Source organism: Callorhinus ursinus, unplaced genomic scaffold, assembly GCF_003265705.2.
Source record: "Callorhinus ursinus isolate GAN/ISIS: 27379988/994484 unplaced genomic scaffold, GSC_fseal_2.0 scaffold97, whole genome shotgun sequence".
Classification (NCBI taxonomy): Eukaryota; Metazoa; Chordata; class Mammalia; order Carnivora; family Otariidae; genus Callorhinus; species Callorhinus ursinus.
This window is the reverse complement of record NW_027397159.1, coordinates 743,558-761,029: the sequence shown is the minus strand read 5'-3', so window position 1 is coordinate 761,029 and position 17,472 is coordinate 743,558. Positions and strand designations below refer to the sequence as shown.

The 17,472-nt window shown below is 46.8% G+C and overlaps 1 protein-coding gene across 7 annotated transcripts in view; it reads right to left on the bottom strand.

Moving 5' to 3' along the window:
• GLT1D1 (glycosyltransferase 1 domain containing 1) overlaps nucleotides 1-17,472 on the bottom strand; it is a 90,726-nt gene that overhangs the window by 48,975 nt on the left and 24,279 nt on the right. For 6 of the 7 annotated variants that reach the window (XR_012376978.1, XM_073888850.1, XM_073888851.1 and 3 more), the window contains 2 exons: nucleotides 10,624-10,729; nucleotides 5,264-5,315 (listed from right to left, as the gene is read on the bottom strand). Coding sequence is in view for 6 of the 7 variants with exons in the window: in XM_073888850.1 (XP_073744951.1) it covers nucleotides 5,264-5,315; nucleotides 10,624-10,729 (158 nt within the window). In the remaining variant the exon portion in view is untranslated. Of the gene's footprint in view, nucleotides 1-5,263; nucleotides 5,316-10,623; nucleotides 10,730-12,185; nucleotides 12,315-17,472 lie in introns of those variants that run through there. The other variant, XM_073888849.1, reaches the window with a different exon arrangement.

Sequence of the window (17,472 nt, the reverse complement as noted above, 5' to 3'; positions counted from 1 at the left end):
AGGGCAAAAATGAACTATTGGGATTTCATCAAGATAAAAAGCTTTTGCACAGCAAAAGAAACAGTCCACAAAACCAAAAGACAACCGACAGAATGGGAGAAAATATTTGCAAATGACATATCAGATAAAGGGCTAGTATTCAAAATCTATAAAGAACTTATCAAACTCAACACCCAAAGAACAAATAACCCAATCAAGAAATGAGCAGAAGACATGAACAGACATTTTTCCAAAGACATCCAAATGGCCAACAGACACATGAAAAAGTGCTCAACATCGCTCGGCATCAGGGAAATCCAAATCAAAACCTCCATGAGATACCACCTCACACCCGTCAGAATGGCTAAAATGAACAAGTCAGGAAACGACAGATGTTGGCGGGGATGCGGAGAAAGGGGAACCCTCCTACACTGTTGGTGGGAATGCAAGCTGGTGGAGCCACTCTGGAAAACAGTGTGGAGGTTCCTCCAACAGTTGAAAATAGAGCTACCCTACGATCCAGCAATTGCACTACTGGGTATTTACCACAAAGATACAAATGTAGGGATCCGAAGGGGTACGTGCACCCCAATGTTTATAGCAGCAATGTCCACAATAGCCAAACTGTGGAAAGAGCCAAGATGTCCATCGACAGATGAATGGATAAAGAAGAGGTGGTATATATACACAATGGAATATTATGCAGCCATCAAAAGGAATGAGATCTTGCCATTTGCAACGACGTGGATGGAACTGGAGGGTGTTATGCTGACTGAAATAAGTCAATCAGAGAAAGACATGTATCCTATGACCTCACTGATATGAGGAATTCTTAATCTCAGGAAACAAACTGAGGGTTGCTGGAGTGGTGGGGGGTGGGGGGGTGGCTGGGTGATAGACACTGGGGAGGGTATGTGCTATGGTGAGCGCTGTGAATTGTACAAGACTGATGAATCACGGATCTGTACCTGTGAAACAAATAATGCAATATATGTTAAGAAAAAAAAAGAAGAAGAAGATAGCAGGAGGGGAAGAATGAAGGGGCGTAAGTTGTAGGGGGAGACGAACCATGAGAGACGATGGACTCTGGAAAACAAACTGAGGGTTCTAGAGGGGAGGAGGGTGGGGGGATGGGTTAGCCTGGTGATGGGTATTAACGAGGGCACATTTTGCGTGGAGCACTGGGTGTTATGCACAAACAATGAATCATGGAACACTACATCAAAAGCGAATGATGTAATGTATGGTGATTAACATAACAATAAAAAAATTAAAAAAGAAAAAGAACTTGTCCTTTGTGTGAGACCTGATAGGAGTGTCTTTGTTTAGGGTGGGGTCAGTCCCAATCATTGGTCTTCGGTTGGGAGCCGGCCATACCACAAAAACCACCCACGAAGTTTAGGGGGGGGACTTGGAGTCGAGTGGCATTTGTCCACTTGGACACTGGCTTCTACTGTGGGCAGTTCACCCATCAGTCAAGCCTACAGAATGAAGCGCCAGTAAAGATGTTGGATGCTCAGCTTGAGTAAGCTTCTCTGGCTGGCAATCCTCTGCCGATATTGTCTCAGATCAATAACCAGAGGGTAGAATGGCTTGCCTCCACGGGGAAGAAGGCAAGGGTGCCTTTGCCCTACACAGTTTTCCAAGTGGCTGATTATAGCCTGATAAAGTCTATGACTTCCCTAGAATAAACCGTAACCATGAGTAGAATAACCAGTGAGTTCTCTGCAATAAGAAGCAAATGCCATAAATCTTTCTAATCTGGGATTATTGAAATCTGATTCTGATTTGATAATAATTAGGTGGGATTAACTGAATGACACCTTGAGTCAGGCCTGCTCCCTAAAACAAAGAACACAAAATTAAGAACAAAAGCTGGCAATTCGATAATGAAGAGCCAAACTTAATTACTCAAGAAACATCGCTGTGTGGAATACATAAGTAAAAATCATCACTCTACAAAAATCCATCTAAAATAATTATACAAATGTGGTTGAATAATGAAGCTTTACATTATTTATACGTACGTTTTATTTGTAAAAACTAATCAGATAAAGGTATTGAAAAGAACTTTACTGAAAAATCATTCACCAAAAAAAGGACAGAAAGCTGTATTAAAAAAACAGGCTCACATTCGAATCTAATAACTAACCCCCACCGCTATAAACTCTAAAACCAGAAACACCCTTTCCTTATCATTAGTTTTTATTATAGTGTCTCTTCCATCATCACCGAAGACTAAACTTTTGCTGCCTGCTCGACTTTTTTTTTTTTTTTTTTTTAATACTTTGTCAGATACTTGGAAGAGTGTCTTCCTGAAAACAGAGACCCCTGACCCAGGATCACCCAGTGCGTCTGAGTGACAGCGAAGGGCGGACTTGGCTCCGAGACAGAAGATGGCCCTTCCACGGGCACATCCTCACCACGACGGTCCCACCCGCCTGGACTGGGCTGCCCTATGCCCTCAGGCCGGTTCCCTTCTCACTGCCTGAAAGAGCAGCTCACGGAGGAAGAACTGTTCCCGGTCAGTGACCACTTTGCACCGCTGACTCGGGCTCCGAACCTGCTCGGGCGCCCTCTCCCGAGGCCAGCCTCACACTGCAGCTGCGGTCCCCATAGTTACACCTGAGTCCAGTAGGTGTCTCTAATTCAGTGCGTCTGGGACTCGGAGAGTCCACTCCTCTCCCTTTCCAAATTCCTTCACTGGAGTTCTTCCAAAATGTATTGATAAAAATCTTAAATCATGTTGATATCCTTGAGTCCCACTTTATTTCTTCCTTACGTGCTTTGGTCTTTTCACACAAAAATTTATCCAGAACCTGGTACATAAGTTAAAGAAAGAAATCTTTATCAAAGTGCATTTACAGGTAAAATGGCACGATGGCTGTACTTTTAAAAAAATATTCCAAAAAATAAGTGCGTGCGTGCGTGTGTGCATGTCTGTGTGCATGTGTGTGTGCGAGTGCATGCATGCGTGTGCGTGTATGTGTGAGTGCATGCCTGCGTGTGCGTGTATGTGTGCATGTGTGTGTGCGAGTGCATGCCTGCGTGTGCGTGTATGTGTGCGTGTGTGCGTGAGTACATGCCTGTGTTTGCGTGTATGTATGCATGTGTGTGTGCCTGTGCCAGGGGGAGAATGACAGTAGGTTAAGTAAGAATGGAAGAATTTAAGCAGGTGGTGGGTACAGTGCACCCTTCTGTTCTTGCTACTTTTGCTCATGTGTAGAAATTTCTGTAATAAAAAGTTCTATAAAAGGGTCCGTCCCTGGTAAATTCAACAAATATTTACTGAACACGAGGATGTGTGTTACCCTCTGGGGATGCACTAGTGACCCCCACTTTGTCCCTGTCCTCAAGGAGCTCATGACCACATAGGGTGAAGGCCAGGACAAGCACCAAGTGCATCCCCCCCTGCATCCGCGCCCCTGCAGAGCCACCTCGAAGACCCTCCCATTATGAGGACGACTGGATCCCCACTCCTCGACTTGCTTGGGCCATGAGGCCAGGAGCAAACATTAATCAAGCACAAGTTCCAAGAAGGCTTTCTCCCCGGTGCCTGCTCTCTCCTGCTGCAGAACCTCACGAGGGACAGCAGACCAGGTTCACTGAGTCATGCAGATCTTCCAAATGGCGAGCGTATCATTACACAACATCAACACAAAAATCCTGCTTGTTCATATGACTGCTGATCTCACCAGGGAGGTCTTTACGCCTGGGGATGCTGCTGACCACAGGGTGCTTTCCAAAGTTCTCATAGTTGCTCCACAATTCAAACATTATTGCCAGTGGTTTTGCTTAATGTGACTGGCTCGATCCACTCATTTTTAAGAAACTGTCTAACAGATGCCCACATCCGAATCACCAGTTTGCCTGCCAGTTATTCTTTCGGATACAAAATCGTGTGAAGATGTATCTGGTTCAGTTTGCGACTCAAGCACATGAGAGCCTCTAGGTAAATGCCATACCTCATCCAGAATTGCAGCAGACAGCAGTATGCACACTTCCTGTGTCATCACACGGAACATTCAGAACACATGTATTCAAAGGTTAATATTTAAGAAAATTGTTTATGGCTTCATCAAGGAGATCTTAAAGTGATTTTGTTTTTAACTACAAGGGGTGGTGTGAATAATCAAGGATTGGCTCAGATGGGGGCCGCTGCCTTCATTAGGATGAAGGGTTGGCGGTTTTACGGAGTTCCCAAAGGTGAGGAAGGCAAACACTGTCTCTGTGTTATGATGCAAACAGGCTTGCATTGTGGGCGCCCGGGAAGAGAGAGGGATCCCCATGCTGACACTGCCCAGTCAAACTGGTACAACAGAAAACCAGGAAGCTTGTCATTTGTTATTCTGAGATTTTCAGTTTATTAAATTGCCCTCAGTTCTTCCCTGGGGAATGTTTGATGTGAAGAAGGAGGTAGGCACGCTCCGGCCATAGGGAAGAACGCATCCGCACATGCGCAGTGGTTGGAGCCTTGCTCAGGGCCCACTGGGCCCACAGAGCATGTGCCTTCGCCCCACGCAGCAGTCTCCTTGCACTAGGTTTTACAGATCGAAATTCTACACAAAGTATAGAACCTGTACAACACCCCGACAGGAATAATGCCGACAAGTGGTAAGGGCATACGTGGGGGCACAGCGGATGAGCTGGCCCCGCATGGGGACCCACAGCGCTGGCGAACAGCAGAGTCTCATGCTCGTGGGTTGCCGGGCAAAGTGGCCCCTGGGTTGGCTGTTTTTGTTCTGCAGATGCCAGCCCTACCGCGGCGTCCCTCACTCCCCGCTGAGAGCTCAGCTCCCACCGGCTCATCCACCTGCCACCAAGTCACCATGAGTCAGCGTCAGTAAGGGACCTAACATAGAGCTACAAAGTCCTCTTCTCCTGCAAGCTCTTCGGATAAACAGTCCAGCCTTGCAAACTACATCTACCACCGAAAAGATCACTGCTCTCCATGCACGTGGGACGGCTGCAACCTTTAGAGCAGAGCCTGGAAATCACCCATTCTGAGCATGTCAAAAGAAAACAGAACATAAAAATATTCGGCGATTGGGCTATTTTTGCTGTTTGGCAGCAATATAAAAAAAAAAAATCAGTCAAGTCTTAAGAGTATCTACACAAATTAAAAAACCGTCCGTATGCGGGAGGCATCATACACTCTTGTGGCCACAACAGAAACACTGTCCGTTCCCATCCAAGTGCCAGGCAGCCCTCACCCCTGCCACCTCCCCAGCTTCCCCTGCCACCTCCCCAGCTCAGCCAGCACGACAGCAAAGTCAACACGTACCCACTGTGTCTGCGCCGTTTCCTTCATTGACTCTGTGAAAGCGACAGCAAATCTAGTAAGATGAACAAAAATAAGGAAAACAATTAGGGCAGAATTCAATTAACTAGGGAACAGCTCTTTGGAACAAATTGTGAGAGACAAGGTAAGATGCTGAATTTCAAGTGCCATCCATCTTCATCACGTGCGGTCAGTGGCCCTCCAGTTCAGTCCCACTCACATCAAAACAAGTTGTATATGCACGAAATAAACACATGGAGCTCCACATTTCAATTTTTTGTTGTTGTTCCTTCCATGCAAGGTCAGAGAAGCAGGGAAAAAGTCCGAAAGCCAGATGCAGGGGAGATGCAGAGGATTTAGTTAATCCACTCGGAACATCCGAGGACTGGCTCTCCAGTCCACTAGCTTCAGCGCGGGAAGGCTGTGGTAAAGTATTCCCAAAATTTACCGAACGCACGTGGATCAGGAATGTTAATGTATACACTTATCAAGCGATGGCTGTTTCCAGAAGTAAGGCCCGATACACATGGGATGAACCAGGAACGTCATCTTATGGTGGCCAGGCAGTAAGAAATTGCTCGAAACTGGTGAGGGCAGGCTGGGAGAACACCAGAGTCAGCTCAAAGCATCTACCGTGGCCAAGGCGGGGATGATTTGAGCGCCCAAATACATTACAGTGACAGGTACCCCATAGAGTAAAATAAATACCCACGTGTCCATACTGATACACGCAAAGAAGTGACTAGCACATGGGACCAACGGGAACAGCTCTTCCTTTCAGAATTCCAGTGAATAAATGCCGAAGGAGTAGTGGAAATGGAAGATCCCCATGAGGCAGACTCCACAGTAACAGTGGTCACGACCAAGACGCCGTAACAGTCGATTGCTTCCCATCCCAAAGGGTGGGCTCCGGAGCCCCCCTTCCCCTGCCTGTCTTCTCCAAGCCTTCCCTCCCCACCACCTTCCACCCATCCCCGCCCGTCATTCACACGCCCCGGATTCAAGGAGGAATGAATGGAGGAAAGAGGAGACCTCTTGTCTTCTGTGTGGGCGTGACAAGGAGCGGTGAGGAGGCACTGAGGGCATCACCCCTTGCACCGGGGCCACCTTCACGCCCCGTGCCCCGCACGCAGCTGGTGTGGGCTGACCCAGCGGTGATGGGTGCGCCCGCATCCCTCGTGAGACGCTCCCCGAGCCCCTGGACGTGGGCAGGGAGCGCGAACAAACTATTCTGAGCCAGGGCTACGGCGTCATGCAAGGACAGTGCAGGGACCTTCCTTCGTGGGAAACCGTGAGGCGCCAACAAGGAGCATGGTGTGTGTAAGCTGCCACCGCGGCCCCTGGTCCCCAGGGAGTTCAACGCCCAACGGGTAGTTCCTGTTACTGTTTTCTACCAGGACTAACACGACCGCCATGACTTCCGCAAGGGGTTCGAGCACCCCACGTGGCCAGCGACCAGACTACTGGACAGCTTCAAACCTACAAAAAAGAAAAGAAGAAAAGAGGAGACCCCAAAAGTAGAGAAAAACTGGGGAGCACAGAATAAGGTCAATGACAAGAGGGTCACGCCTTTCACCCCATAACAGCGTCTCTAGATAAATGCACACTGCAGCCTGAGGATCGCTCATGGAAGGTTGATCCGCTCCTTTGGCAAGCAGGACCGCCTCCCCGCGCCTGCCCCGCATGGGCTGGGACGTCGCTCTGTGCGTTGTGACTCCCCCAGCACCTGCCTGGCACCCAGCAGGCAGGCAAAAATGCCCACAGACTGAATAAATGAACAAGCGCACGGATGGGAGTCCTGCCTTACATTCCAACAGGACGTGGGTCAGAGCAAGGGAAGAAGGAAGATCAGGTGCGTGGTGCTGACCGCGGAAGAGCCGCTCGGGCACCCCCGCCCAGCAGCTGTTGTTACTGTCCCCAGCCCGTCACCCTGTCCGCCGGCATGCCCCGTTCGCGCCGGACCAGGCATCGGGGATCTATGGCCCGGCTGAAGACCAGAGCGGACAAGGAGAGCCTCGGAGAGGCCTTCCTCAGGAAGAGTGCACACGGACACGTTTCGGGAGTCAGCGGGCGGACCGAGTGAGCTTGCTCGTTTCCGTTTATCCCGGAGTGGCAGGTAACACCTTCGTCCTTGCGGCCCCTCCCTACCGAGACCCCGGCCCTGGGTTTATACGCACCTACCTAGGCGATGACCAATAAGAGGGTTTCTGACCCCAAATCCTCAGAAAATAAATTAAAAATAGCACATTTCTTAGCAAAAAATGTAAAACTACCACTTTTGCCCTGTGGGATGAATATTGCCATTTCAAAATGTACTCACTTTCACATGTGATTTTGTTGGTCAAAAAAATCTTCAGGAACAACCGTATGAAATGACTGATACTGAGCCATTTTGACCTATAATTTCACATGGTCTAACCTGTCATGTGCTATATATTTCCTAATTGTGAAACTATTTCTTAGGCAATTTATTTCATATAAACTCTCTTTTGCTCATTTGTGGGCAATATTAAGTTTTTCTAAGGTGCACCCGGATGATCCTTCACAAAACAACCTCCACAAGTTTCAAACTCCTTACCTAATTTGGTATTCATAATTACCAAATACTTATCATATTATAATACAAGCCAAAAGCTGATGCTGAAGTAATTTCAATACTATATCATACAGAAAAAAAGTTTTAAATACAAAAAAAAGTTCAAAAATATACCTCATAAGAAAAATGTAACTATTTAAAAGTATTTAATTAAAAATGAAACTCATTATAAAGTGAGACAAGTTCAATACTTTATTTTACAGAAAAGTATGCCGTACGCTGTCTGACAAGAAATCTAGGATTCATCTGACTTCCCTGCCCACTGATTTCAATCAATACTCCTCCCAAATGAAATTCAATGTGTTTTAATAACAATGCAATGAATAATGCTAACAATAATCCATAAGATGAATTCATTCAATATCATTTCTACCTAGCAGAATTATTTCCCTTCCGTAAGACAGTGCAAACTGCATGAATCAAAAGGTAATTAATTTTCAGAGTCTAAGAGCAACAACATCGAGAAAACCTATCATGGCAGATCACGTTTCAAGATCGACCCAAACTCTGTCTACCTTTGTTTACTGTAATTCTGTCTCTCCATCTGATGCGCACACTGGCGCACTTTATTCGGACAAGGTTGTATGGCCACATTTATGTCCAGGAAGTTCTCAGGAAGAAGTGGGTCCTGAAATGGAATTATATCCCACAGTAACCCTAGTTTTCAGGAGCAAGACTGACTCCCGCCTTAGGAAAAGGCGATGGGGTTGCCTTGGGCTGTACCCTAGAACCTGGAGTGCATCCTTTGTAAAGGATCAGGGACGCTCCAGGGACAGAAAGACGCAGAGTTCTGGATTCCCTGAACACCCTTCTCAGCCGCGAGAGGGTTAGAGATGAGCCACAGACATTTCGTGGTTGGCCATTCATTGGGGGGCATGGGAGCAACCTAAGTGTCCATGGACAGACAAATGGATAAAGTGTAGTAAACACATACACTGGAATATCATTGAGCCTTGAAGAAAGAGGAAATTCTGCCATTTGCAACCACACGGCTGAACCTGGAGGACATGATGCTCAGCGAAGTGAGCCAGACACAGAAGGACAAATATTGTATGATCCCACTGATGTGAGAATCTAAAATAGTCCAACTCCTAGAAGCAGACAGTAGGATGGTGGTGGCCGGGAGCCGGGGGAGGCAGGAACAGGAAGAGATTCATCCAAGGGCACGAGGTTTCACTGGTACAAGGTGAGCAGGTCCTGGAGGCCTCCTCAGTTAACGATGCTGTAAGGGACACTTAGGAGTTTGCGAAGAGGGTAGATTTCATGTTAAGTGCGCTTATCACGATAATAATAACAGAGAGGGTGGGAGGAAGCTCTCGGAGGGGACAGAGGTGTTTATGCCACAGACCCTGATGATGGTTTCACTGACGGGGACTCATCTTCAAACTCATCGAGCTGTTTACATACATTAAGTACAGCTCTTTGCATGTCAGTCATGCCTCAACCAAGTGGTTTTTTATTTTTATTTGTTTTAAGATTTTATTTATTTATTTGACAGAGAGAGACACAGTGAGAGAGGGAACACAAGCAGGGGGAGCGGGAGAGGGAGAAGCAGACTCCCCGCAGAGCAGGGAGCCCGATGCGGGGCTCGATCCAGGACCCTGGGACCATGACCCGAGCCGAAGGCAGACGCTTAACGACTGAGCCACCCAGGCGCCCCAACCAAGTGGTTTTTTAAATAACTAATAAGGCGGTTTGTCCACATCAAAAAAAAAAAAAAATCGATCGCCTGCTTTGTATTGTTTTTGTTTTGTTTTGTTTTGTTTTTACAACGATTCAAAAATTTACAAGAGCTGAGAGGTTGAGGTCTTGGTAAACTTTGGGTTCAGGGTGATTCCACGGTCAGGTAAGACTTGCTTGCTCTGTGGCCCGGGAGGGACAGACCACGTGGCACTGTCTCGACCCTTCCGTGGAATCACCCCAGGAAGCCTGCCAGCCGCCTCTTCACTGATGAACAGAAGAGCTCTTGGCTTTAGGCCAAGTGACTATTTGGGTTTTGTTCTGACTTCTTTTTAAACAACTTTCATATGGACATAGAGGATTTCTATACTGTTATTATGTTACGTGTTATGATCATCTTCATGTTACAGAGGAATGGGGGTGATTTCCCCGCCTGTCCTTCTAGCTCACAATGCTGTACAAATATGATTTTCCAAGTGTGCCCGGACAAGGGAAACGTTGGGGAGTGCAGCTCCGGATTCTGGACTGGGGCAGCAACTCCCCACCCCAGGGGCTAGAAACATGTCCGACGGCAGCTGCAGCGGCCGGCAGGTGTCGCCGACGGGCAGTGACCAGCTGGGCTCCGGGACGTGCAGCAGGGCCCCCACGATGAATGACTGTCCTGCCCCAAATGCCCACTGTGACCCCCTCCCAGACGGTTTTACAGAGCTCAGAAATCCACGGAGCTCCGAGCCAGGCCCCAAACATTCAGAGTCCATGCTGATGCATGTGCTCAAGGAGCTGGAGCGGTGTGTGCTGTTCCCTAAGCGGACCACAGTGCGGCGCCGTCCCCCGGCAGGACTACTGAGGACGTTGGCCCAAAGTGAACTGTCGCTGAACAGTTATTCCCATACAAGAAGTTGTTTACCGTGACTCTTCGTGGCAAAATTAAAATGTGCAAATGAAAGGAAAAAAAATGAAATGAGAAAAAGAGACTGGCTTTATTATGGTAAGATGGGAATCTCCCAGACAACAGCCTTCCTAATCTTTTGGCTTCAGCGAACTCCCCCCAAATGCTTAACTCCTGTGAGGTTCTCTTTGGCATTACCTGGCTTCTTCGAGGACCTTTCCCATCACTTCATTTTTTTCCCTCTGGTTAACATCTTCATTTAAATCAGTTCCACCAAAGATGATTCCAAAAGGGATTCCATGACCTGCAAAATTACGACAGTTAACGAAGCAGAGCGTAGCTTTGGAAACAGCCCTCGCCATCCCGTCCCAGAGCAAAGGTGAAACCGTGTTCCCTCAACTTGGGGGACCGTGTTTTGGTGTTTGTTTCATTTTATCCAGCTTACCTGAGGAGCAGAATAGGAATCACTATTATACATAACAGGACATGGGGATTAATCATGTCAGACCCCTGGTGCCAGCACCATTTAAAATCAATTAGCTTTACATTTTAACAAATGAAAAATAGTGCTGGCCACCATCTATCAAAACCAAGCTGATTGCTCCCGGGAAATGAGCATTTATGACAGAAAAAGAGCAGGTTAAATGCAGCCCGGCTGGGGATCCCAGCAGCAGGTGCCGTGGTCCCGAGGACCCAGGGGAGATGTCAGGCACCCAGGCCACGATGACTTCAGGGAGCATGCAGCTCTTTGTCCTGCGAACCACACACAAGTGCGTGTGACGTGTGGGTGGATTCACCAGGGAGCAAGTCTGTTCTGTGCCGGTGACAGGCTTAGTCAAGGGACGTTTGATGAGCACAGACAAATGAGGCATCAGGCGTGCACAGATCGAGCTAAATGATGTGCTCGGCAGAAGCCACTCCAAAGGGACTTCCAAAGGTCAACCAAAAATTTCAAGAGACACTGGTTGGCAAACCACCAACTAGACCAGACCTGAGAGGGCTTTTTCGAACGAGCGATCCCTCCTGAGATTCAGTAGGTCACTCAAAGGGTACTCTTCTTTCCTTTTATTTGCCTTAGAATTATTCCTGTCAATGCAAATGAGCAGATTCTCTTTTTTCTCTCTGGTGAGGTGGCTCTTCCCCTGGAATCTGATGGCTACGAATTCAGCCTCTAGATACTAAAGCCCAACAGTAGCACCCACAGGCACAGCGAGGCTGCTAGGGAGAGCAAAAGACGGAAAACAACTCAGACACGTTGGTGAAGACCAGCCTTTAAAAAAAAAAGAAAAAATGGAAGCATATGGGGTTGTGTGTATGTGTACACAGACATAAAAAGACTGAAAAAAATCTATCACATGAGAAAAATCAAGTGCAAGCTGGTTAACAGAGTATGCATGTATTGTGTAAAAATGATAAACATTCATATATGTGTGTGTGTGTGCATATATATATATATATATATATATATATATATATATAAACTCAATGAACGAATACGCAGCACACAGGGGGATGTTGAGAGACAGTGAACGGGTTTAGCATGTAGGACTGACACGAAGCTCTGGGGGCCCGAGGGAGGTGTGAGGTGGGAAGAATAATGACCCCCAAAGATGTCTGTTCCTAATTCCTGGATCCTAGAAATGTTTCAGGGGAAAGGCAAATTAGGCTATTTAGAATTGAGGGTGCCAGTCAGCTAACCCTGAATGGGAGAGATTATCCTGGACCATCCAGGTGGGGCAGTGTAATCACGGGGTCCTTACATGTGGAGGAGGCAGGCAGAGGAGGAGCTCCCCGAGCTGCCGTGTCTGGTGGGGGGGCACTGGCCCGGCCGGTGCGGACTCTGAGGTTGGGAGGGTCCATGAACCAGGGAGTGTGGGTCCCTCCAGGAGGCGGAAAATAAGGAAGCGGATTTGCCACAGAAGACTCCACACAGAAACACAGTCCCGCCAACATCTTGGTTTTAGCCACGTGAGACCCATTTCCGCTTTCTGACCTTGAGCTAGAGGACAACAAACGTGTGTTTTATGCCACTGGGTTTGTGGTAAATCGTGACAACGCAATAGGAAACTAATACAGCACCCCTCCCCATAAAAACTGCCAGTTTAGGAAAATTAGGGTCAGAAAAATCGCAGAAAAAGCATTTTTTCAGTGAAATCTCCAAAGACAGAACTGTAGACACCAGAAAGATACACACCGAGCACCACAGACGCTGCTCCAAAGTTATGAGAACATTCAGTAATTAAGTGATCGGCCTGCGAGCGGCCTGCCTACTGGCAACCGCTCAAATACATCAAATCAAACTGAGTAAGAAAAAACGTCAGACTTTGACTCCACACCATCCTGGGTCAGAATCTGGTTCTCCACTTGGAAAATGTACAACTTTGAGCGAGTCACCAGGTTTCTCTGAACCTCGGCCATCTCATCGGTGAAAAGGAGGTCAAGCTAATTAGCTGACTTACCCGTGCGGTTAAATGACTCAGTACATATGACGCACACACACAGGACGGACTCTGTATGTGATACTGGTGTCACCGTGCTTTCCGCCGAACACGTTTTGTAAATATATAAATCCAGAAGCTCTCTGAATTAAATTAGCACTCGGGGGAATGGAATGTGGGATATTTCATTTGCTTTCCTATTTTTTCAATATTCATTCTATTGATGAGAAGACAAAGCTTTAAATAAGTTAAAGTGTTAGTCTTAATGGCAATGCATCCATAATTATGAGTGGAAAATTCTAGAAGTCCTCTGCTACAGCATGATGCATATAAAATGTCTGCAAACTCCTACTGACCCTTCAAAACCTCACTCAGGCATGCCCTCCTCTCTGAAGTCTTCTCCGGGTCCATCGGAAGTAAATCCTCCCACTCCAATGCCATACCACGTATCATAGGCTTTAGGATTGATTTGTAGACTGGAAAATCCTCGAGAACAGGCACCATGGCTTATTAATTTTGTACCCCTTGCTCCTGATACAATGCCTGCTACAAGTTAAATCTTCAAACAGCCTTTGTGGAAATGAACTGAGCCTGAAAAGTGGTCTACAAACTACTTTCCAAGTGCATTTACTTGGAGCCGCCCAAGCAATTGGCCCTATTTCATCGATCAGTGCCTCTGCTGAAAATTTGTCATTCCCAGAAGTCTGCTGAGAAAAAACATCACAGTTTCCTGAACCTGGCTCTTTAATCAGCCACCTGACTTCACCTGCTTCCTCAGCAGGTTCAAGCCTGAAGCCGATTCTCAATGAGAAAAAGAAAGAGCTTCATGAAAGTGCTTCTCATCCAGTTTTCTGCCACTGTCGGATCACTGGGCACGTTTTCTTTGTGTGCCATTTATGCCAGATGAAGGAGAGCCCAGGAAGCATCCTGCATGGGAGCAGACTTCTATTACGTTTTAGACGGGGATAGCTACAAAGTTCTCTTCCCATGCACTTGGAAGACTGGTAGGTGTACACGTCGAACGCCTTTCACAGACATGTCCAAGACGGAAGAACATGTGCAACATGTTACTTCAAAATTAATCCGGTAATTGGTCCATGACTTAAATAAAACATTAAGATTCATATTTAGAAAAAAAATACTTGCATTGTGCCTGCAAAATAGCTACAATAAATATTAATATTGTTACGGCGCTATTTCTCATCGCTTGAATATTCTTCTTAGCAATTTTATTTACTTAATTATTCACTCAGAAAATACTGGTTTTTAAAAAGAAAAGCAAGCTTCCATTTGTCCATGCCGTTAAGGTTTTATTTAGATATATTTACTATGCACAGACATGTAAGTGTGGCCAGTTATTAATTGCCAATATGTATCTGCAGTAAAAAGGCACAGATACATCCTGTGGGGAGGCCGTGCTACACTTAGAAAATCCTAAAGTGAACGGGCTCTGCAGACGCCTGCTCATCACAACGTCGTTTACAATTGAGGGGGGTAGTGCAAACAGATAGATATGACTGTTCCTAGTCATGCCGTCAAAGGCCATTCAATGACGGCGGAAGTGTTCCTGACACCAGTAGGTAAGACAGGTTGCTAAACTGTGGTACGATCGCGATTTTAGAAATACAGCCACAAATTGCAGAGAAAGATGAGAATGTCAGACACAGCATCCACGGTGCTTAGCCCAGGGAGCATCAATTAATATTACTTTAAAAGAAGTTGCAAGTTTATATTGTAAGAGTGGATCTTTTTTCTGTAAAGTTAATTTTGAAGAAAAACACAAAATCGGTAAAACCGAATACGTCCAGGAAATAGCAGGCACATCTGGGTAGTGAAATTCAAGGGGCTCTATCTCCTTCTTTGTACTTGTGGGAAGTTTCTAAATCATGTAACTTTTTTTTTTAATCATTAAATGCTCTATATTTTAATATAGTTTCATCTAGGGGTGCCTGGGTGGTGCCGTCGGTTAAGTGTCCGACTCTTAGTTTTGGCTCAGGTTGTGATCTTAAGGTCGTGAGATCGAGCCCCGAGTTGGGCTCTGCGCTGAACATGGAGTCGGCTTGAGATCCTCTCCCTCTGCCCCTCCCGCTCATGCTCTCTCCCTGTCTAAAATAAATAAATCTTAAAAAATATATATCTTTAAAATCTGTAATAGTTGAATCCATGGAAGACTTAGAAATGTCGGAAATCATGCCCCACCGGCTGTCAGCACAGGGCAGCTCAGCGTAGAGAACGGAGGAGACAGAGGCCCCTCGATGCATCGGGTGAGAATCACAAGGTGTGCAGCACCTTCTCTACCTGCCGACGGCGGTTGTGATGCTGTTCATGGCTGGCTGCTCAGGGAGAGGGTGCTTTCAAAGAGATGAGCTTGAGGAATACGTAAAGACCATGGAGACAACAACTGGGAATAAGCAGAAGTCAAACTAAGTTTACTAACAGTGGTGCTGCTTCGGGTCCTGGCATTTGTTAGACCAAAGCAGGAAGACCCGGTCCCCTCGTGCCACGGGTTCTAGACAGGGCTTCTCCCCTCCTACCACTTGTGAGAGAGGCAAAGCTTTAGCTGACTTTGTGCTTTTCCTCCATTTAGTTGAAGCAAAGGCCAAGAAATGGCAAAATGGAGAAGAACTGGACTTTGAAGGAGAAAACCTGGTGATATGACCAGAGCGAGAGGAAACAGGTCCTTCCATCTGTTGGCTGAGCACGGACTGGACTGACCTTTCTGGGGCATGTCCCTGTCAATCCCAATGAAAGATACACAGTCCTCTGGCCACAGGTTATTCGAGGAATTTAATCCACCAAAATCCCCCCAGAACAAAGTAAAAAATACAATCAAACTTGCTGTGGCTTTACCTGCAATAGCAAAACATGAGACAGATTTTTAATAAACATGGTGCATTCTTCTGGTGGAATACCACACAGCCAGGAAAAAAGGCAGGGGGAGCTCTGCTGATTTGGAAAGATCACTCAGCTGTGTACTTACAGCGTCGTCCCATTTGTGGACATATAGCATACTCCACGTGTATGTGTGCAAGACATTAAAAACACATAGTCTGATGGACAATAATACACCTGATGGTAAACAGATTTCACCAACTCTAGTGCCTGAAGCCTTATGAGTGCACAACTGACCTACAACGGTCAGTGACAACCTTGTAAAGACTTCCAAGAGCTTTAAGAGCTATGAACGGTACCTTGGCCCCTGCACTTCCTTCCTATTTTGAGATCGACCTCAGACTCTGTTTCCCAGGACACTTGCAACAGAATCCCAAGTCATGCTTGTTCAGAGGAAAAGAGCTCTTGGGAGTAAGACTTTCACGAACACCATCCCCACTGATAGAAGCAGTTTGTGCTGATGGTTCAAGCGGGGTTGCAAAGATAAGGAGACACAGGTATATTCTCATAGGTTCCTAAGCTGAGACGTCCATACAGAGATATTCGCTGCCATGACTGTGGGAGAAAAACATGGAAGACAACTCCGATGTCCCTTAATCGAAGACTGGCAAGATGATGGGTGTTCCCATGCTTGGAAGGTTCTGCAAGCATTGACAGAAGGAGGCAGATCTGTACACGTGTGGCTGCAGAAAAATCTCCAGATGCATCGTGGTAAAAAGCAAGACGCTATTTATAGCATGCTCCCACTCATGTTTTTTTTCAAGGAGGAGATACGTACAGATATGTGCCTGGGCTTACATGGAGGCCAGCCCCTGGTGGTCACGCTCAATGACGTCCCCTCCCATGCCCCAGAGGGCTGATTGGTGTAAGCAGGAGATGCTCTGGAACCTAGGGCTTCCAAGGATGGGTCATAATAGGCCAATCAGCTTCCAATGCGCTTTCCCTTCGATGGCTGTCTCTTGGAGAAGCTGGCTGCCATGTCTTGAGGACACTCAGCAACCTCGGCAGAGGCCCACGTGGTGAGAAACTGGGGCCTCCTGCTGACAGCAGGTGGCTCGTGTGGGACCAGTCAGGCCTCCAGACGACTCAGCCTCAGCCGGAGCACATCCTACGTGGTCTTGACTACAGCCTCACCAGAGACCCTGAGACAGAATCAGCACAGCTGTTTCTGAATTCCAGACCCACGGAAACTATTACATATAAATGCATTATATTACATATAAATGCATATAAATGCAAGTCACTACTAGTCACCCACGGAAACTATTACATATAAATGCAAGTCACTCACTTTCGGGGGTAATTTGTTACATAATGACAGATAACTAGCACAGTCCCTGTAATACATTTTCAGGAGAATACACAAGGAAATGATAACTAGTTGTCTCCGCGGATAACAAATTAGACAGCTGGAATGAGAAGTGGGACAAAGGTTTCCGTTTTGTGCTTGATCATTGTACATTCACTCTGTGCTGGGGGAGATTGAAGTGGGCATGTAGCAGCTTAGATTTTAAAAACAGCACCTTGTCCAATGTGCCCAGGCAGGAAGCGAGCATCCAGTGAGGCCCCGGCCAGTGAGCCCCAGCTCCCTGTTCCGGGCAGGAGGTGGGAGGGAGAGCAGGAAGAGGAAGTGAGGCAGAAAGTCACCTTTAGCAATGAGACTGCCGAAAATTTCCGAAGCTTGGCACATTCTGCTGACGGAAGCTCCATTCTCCTA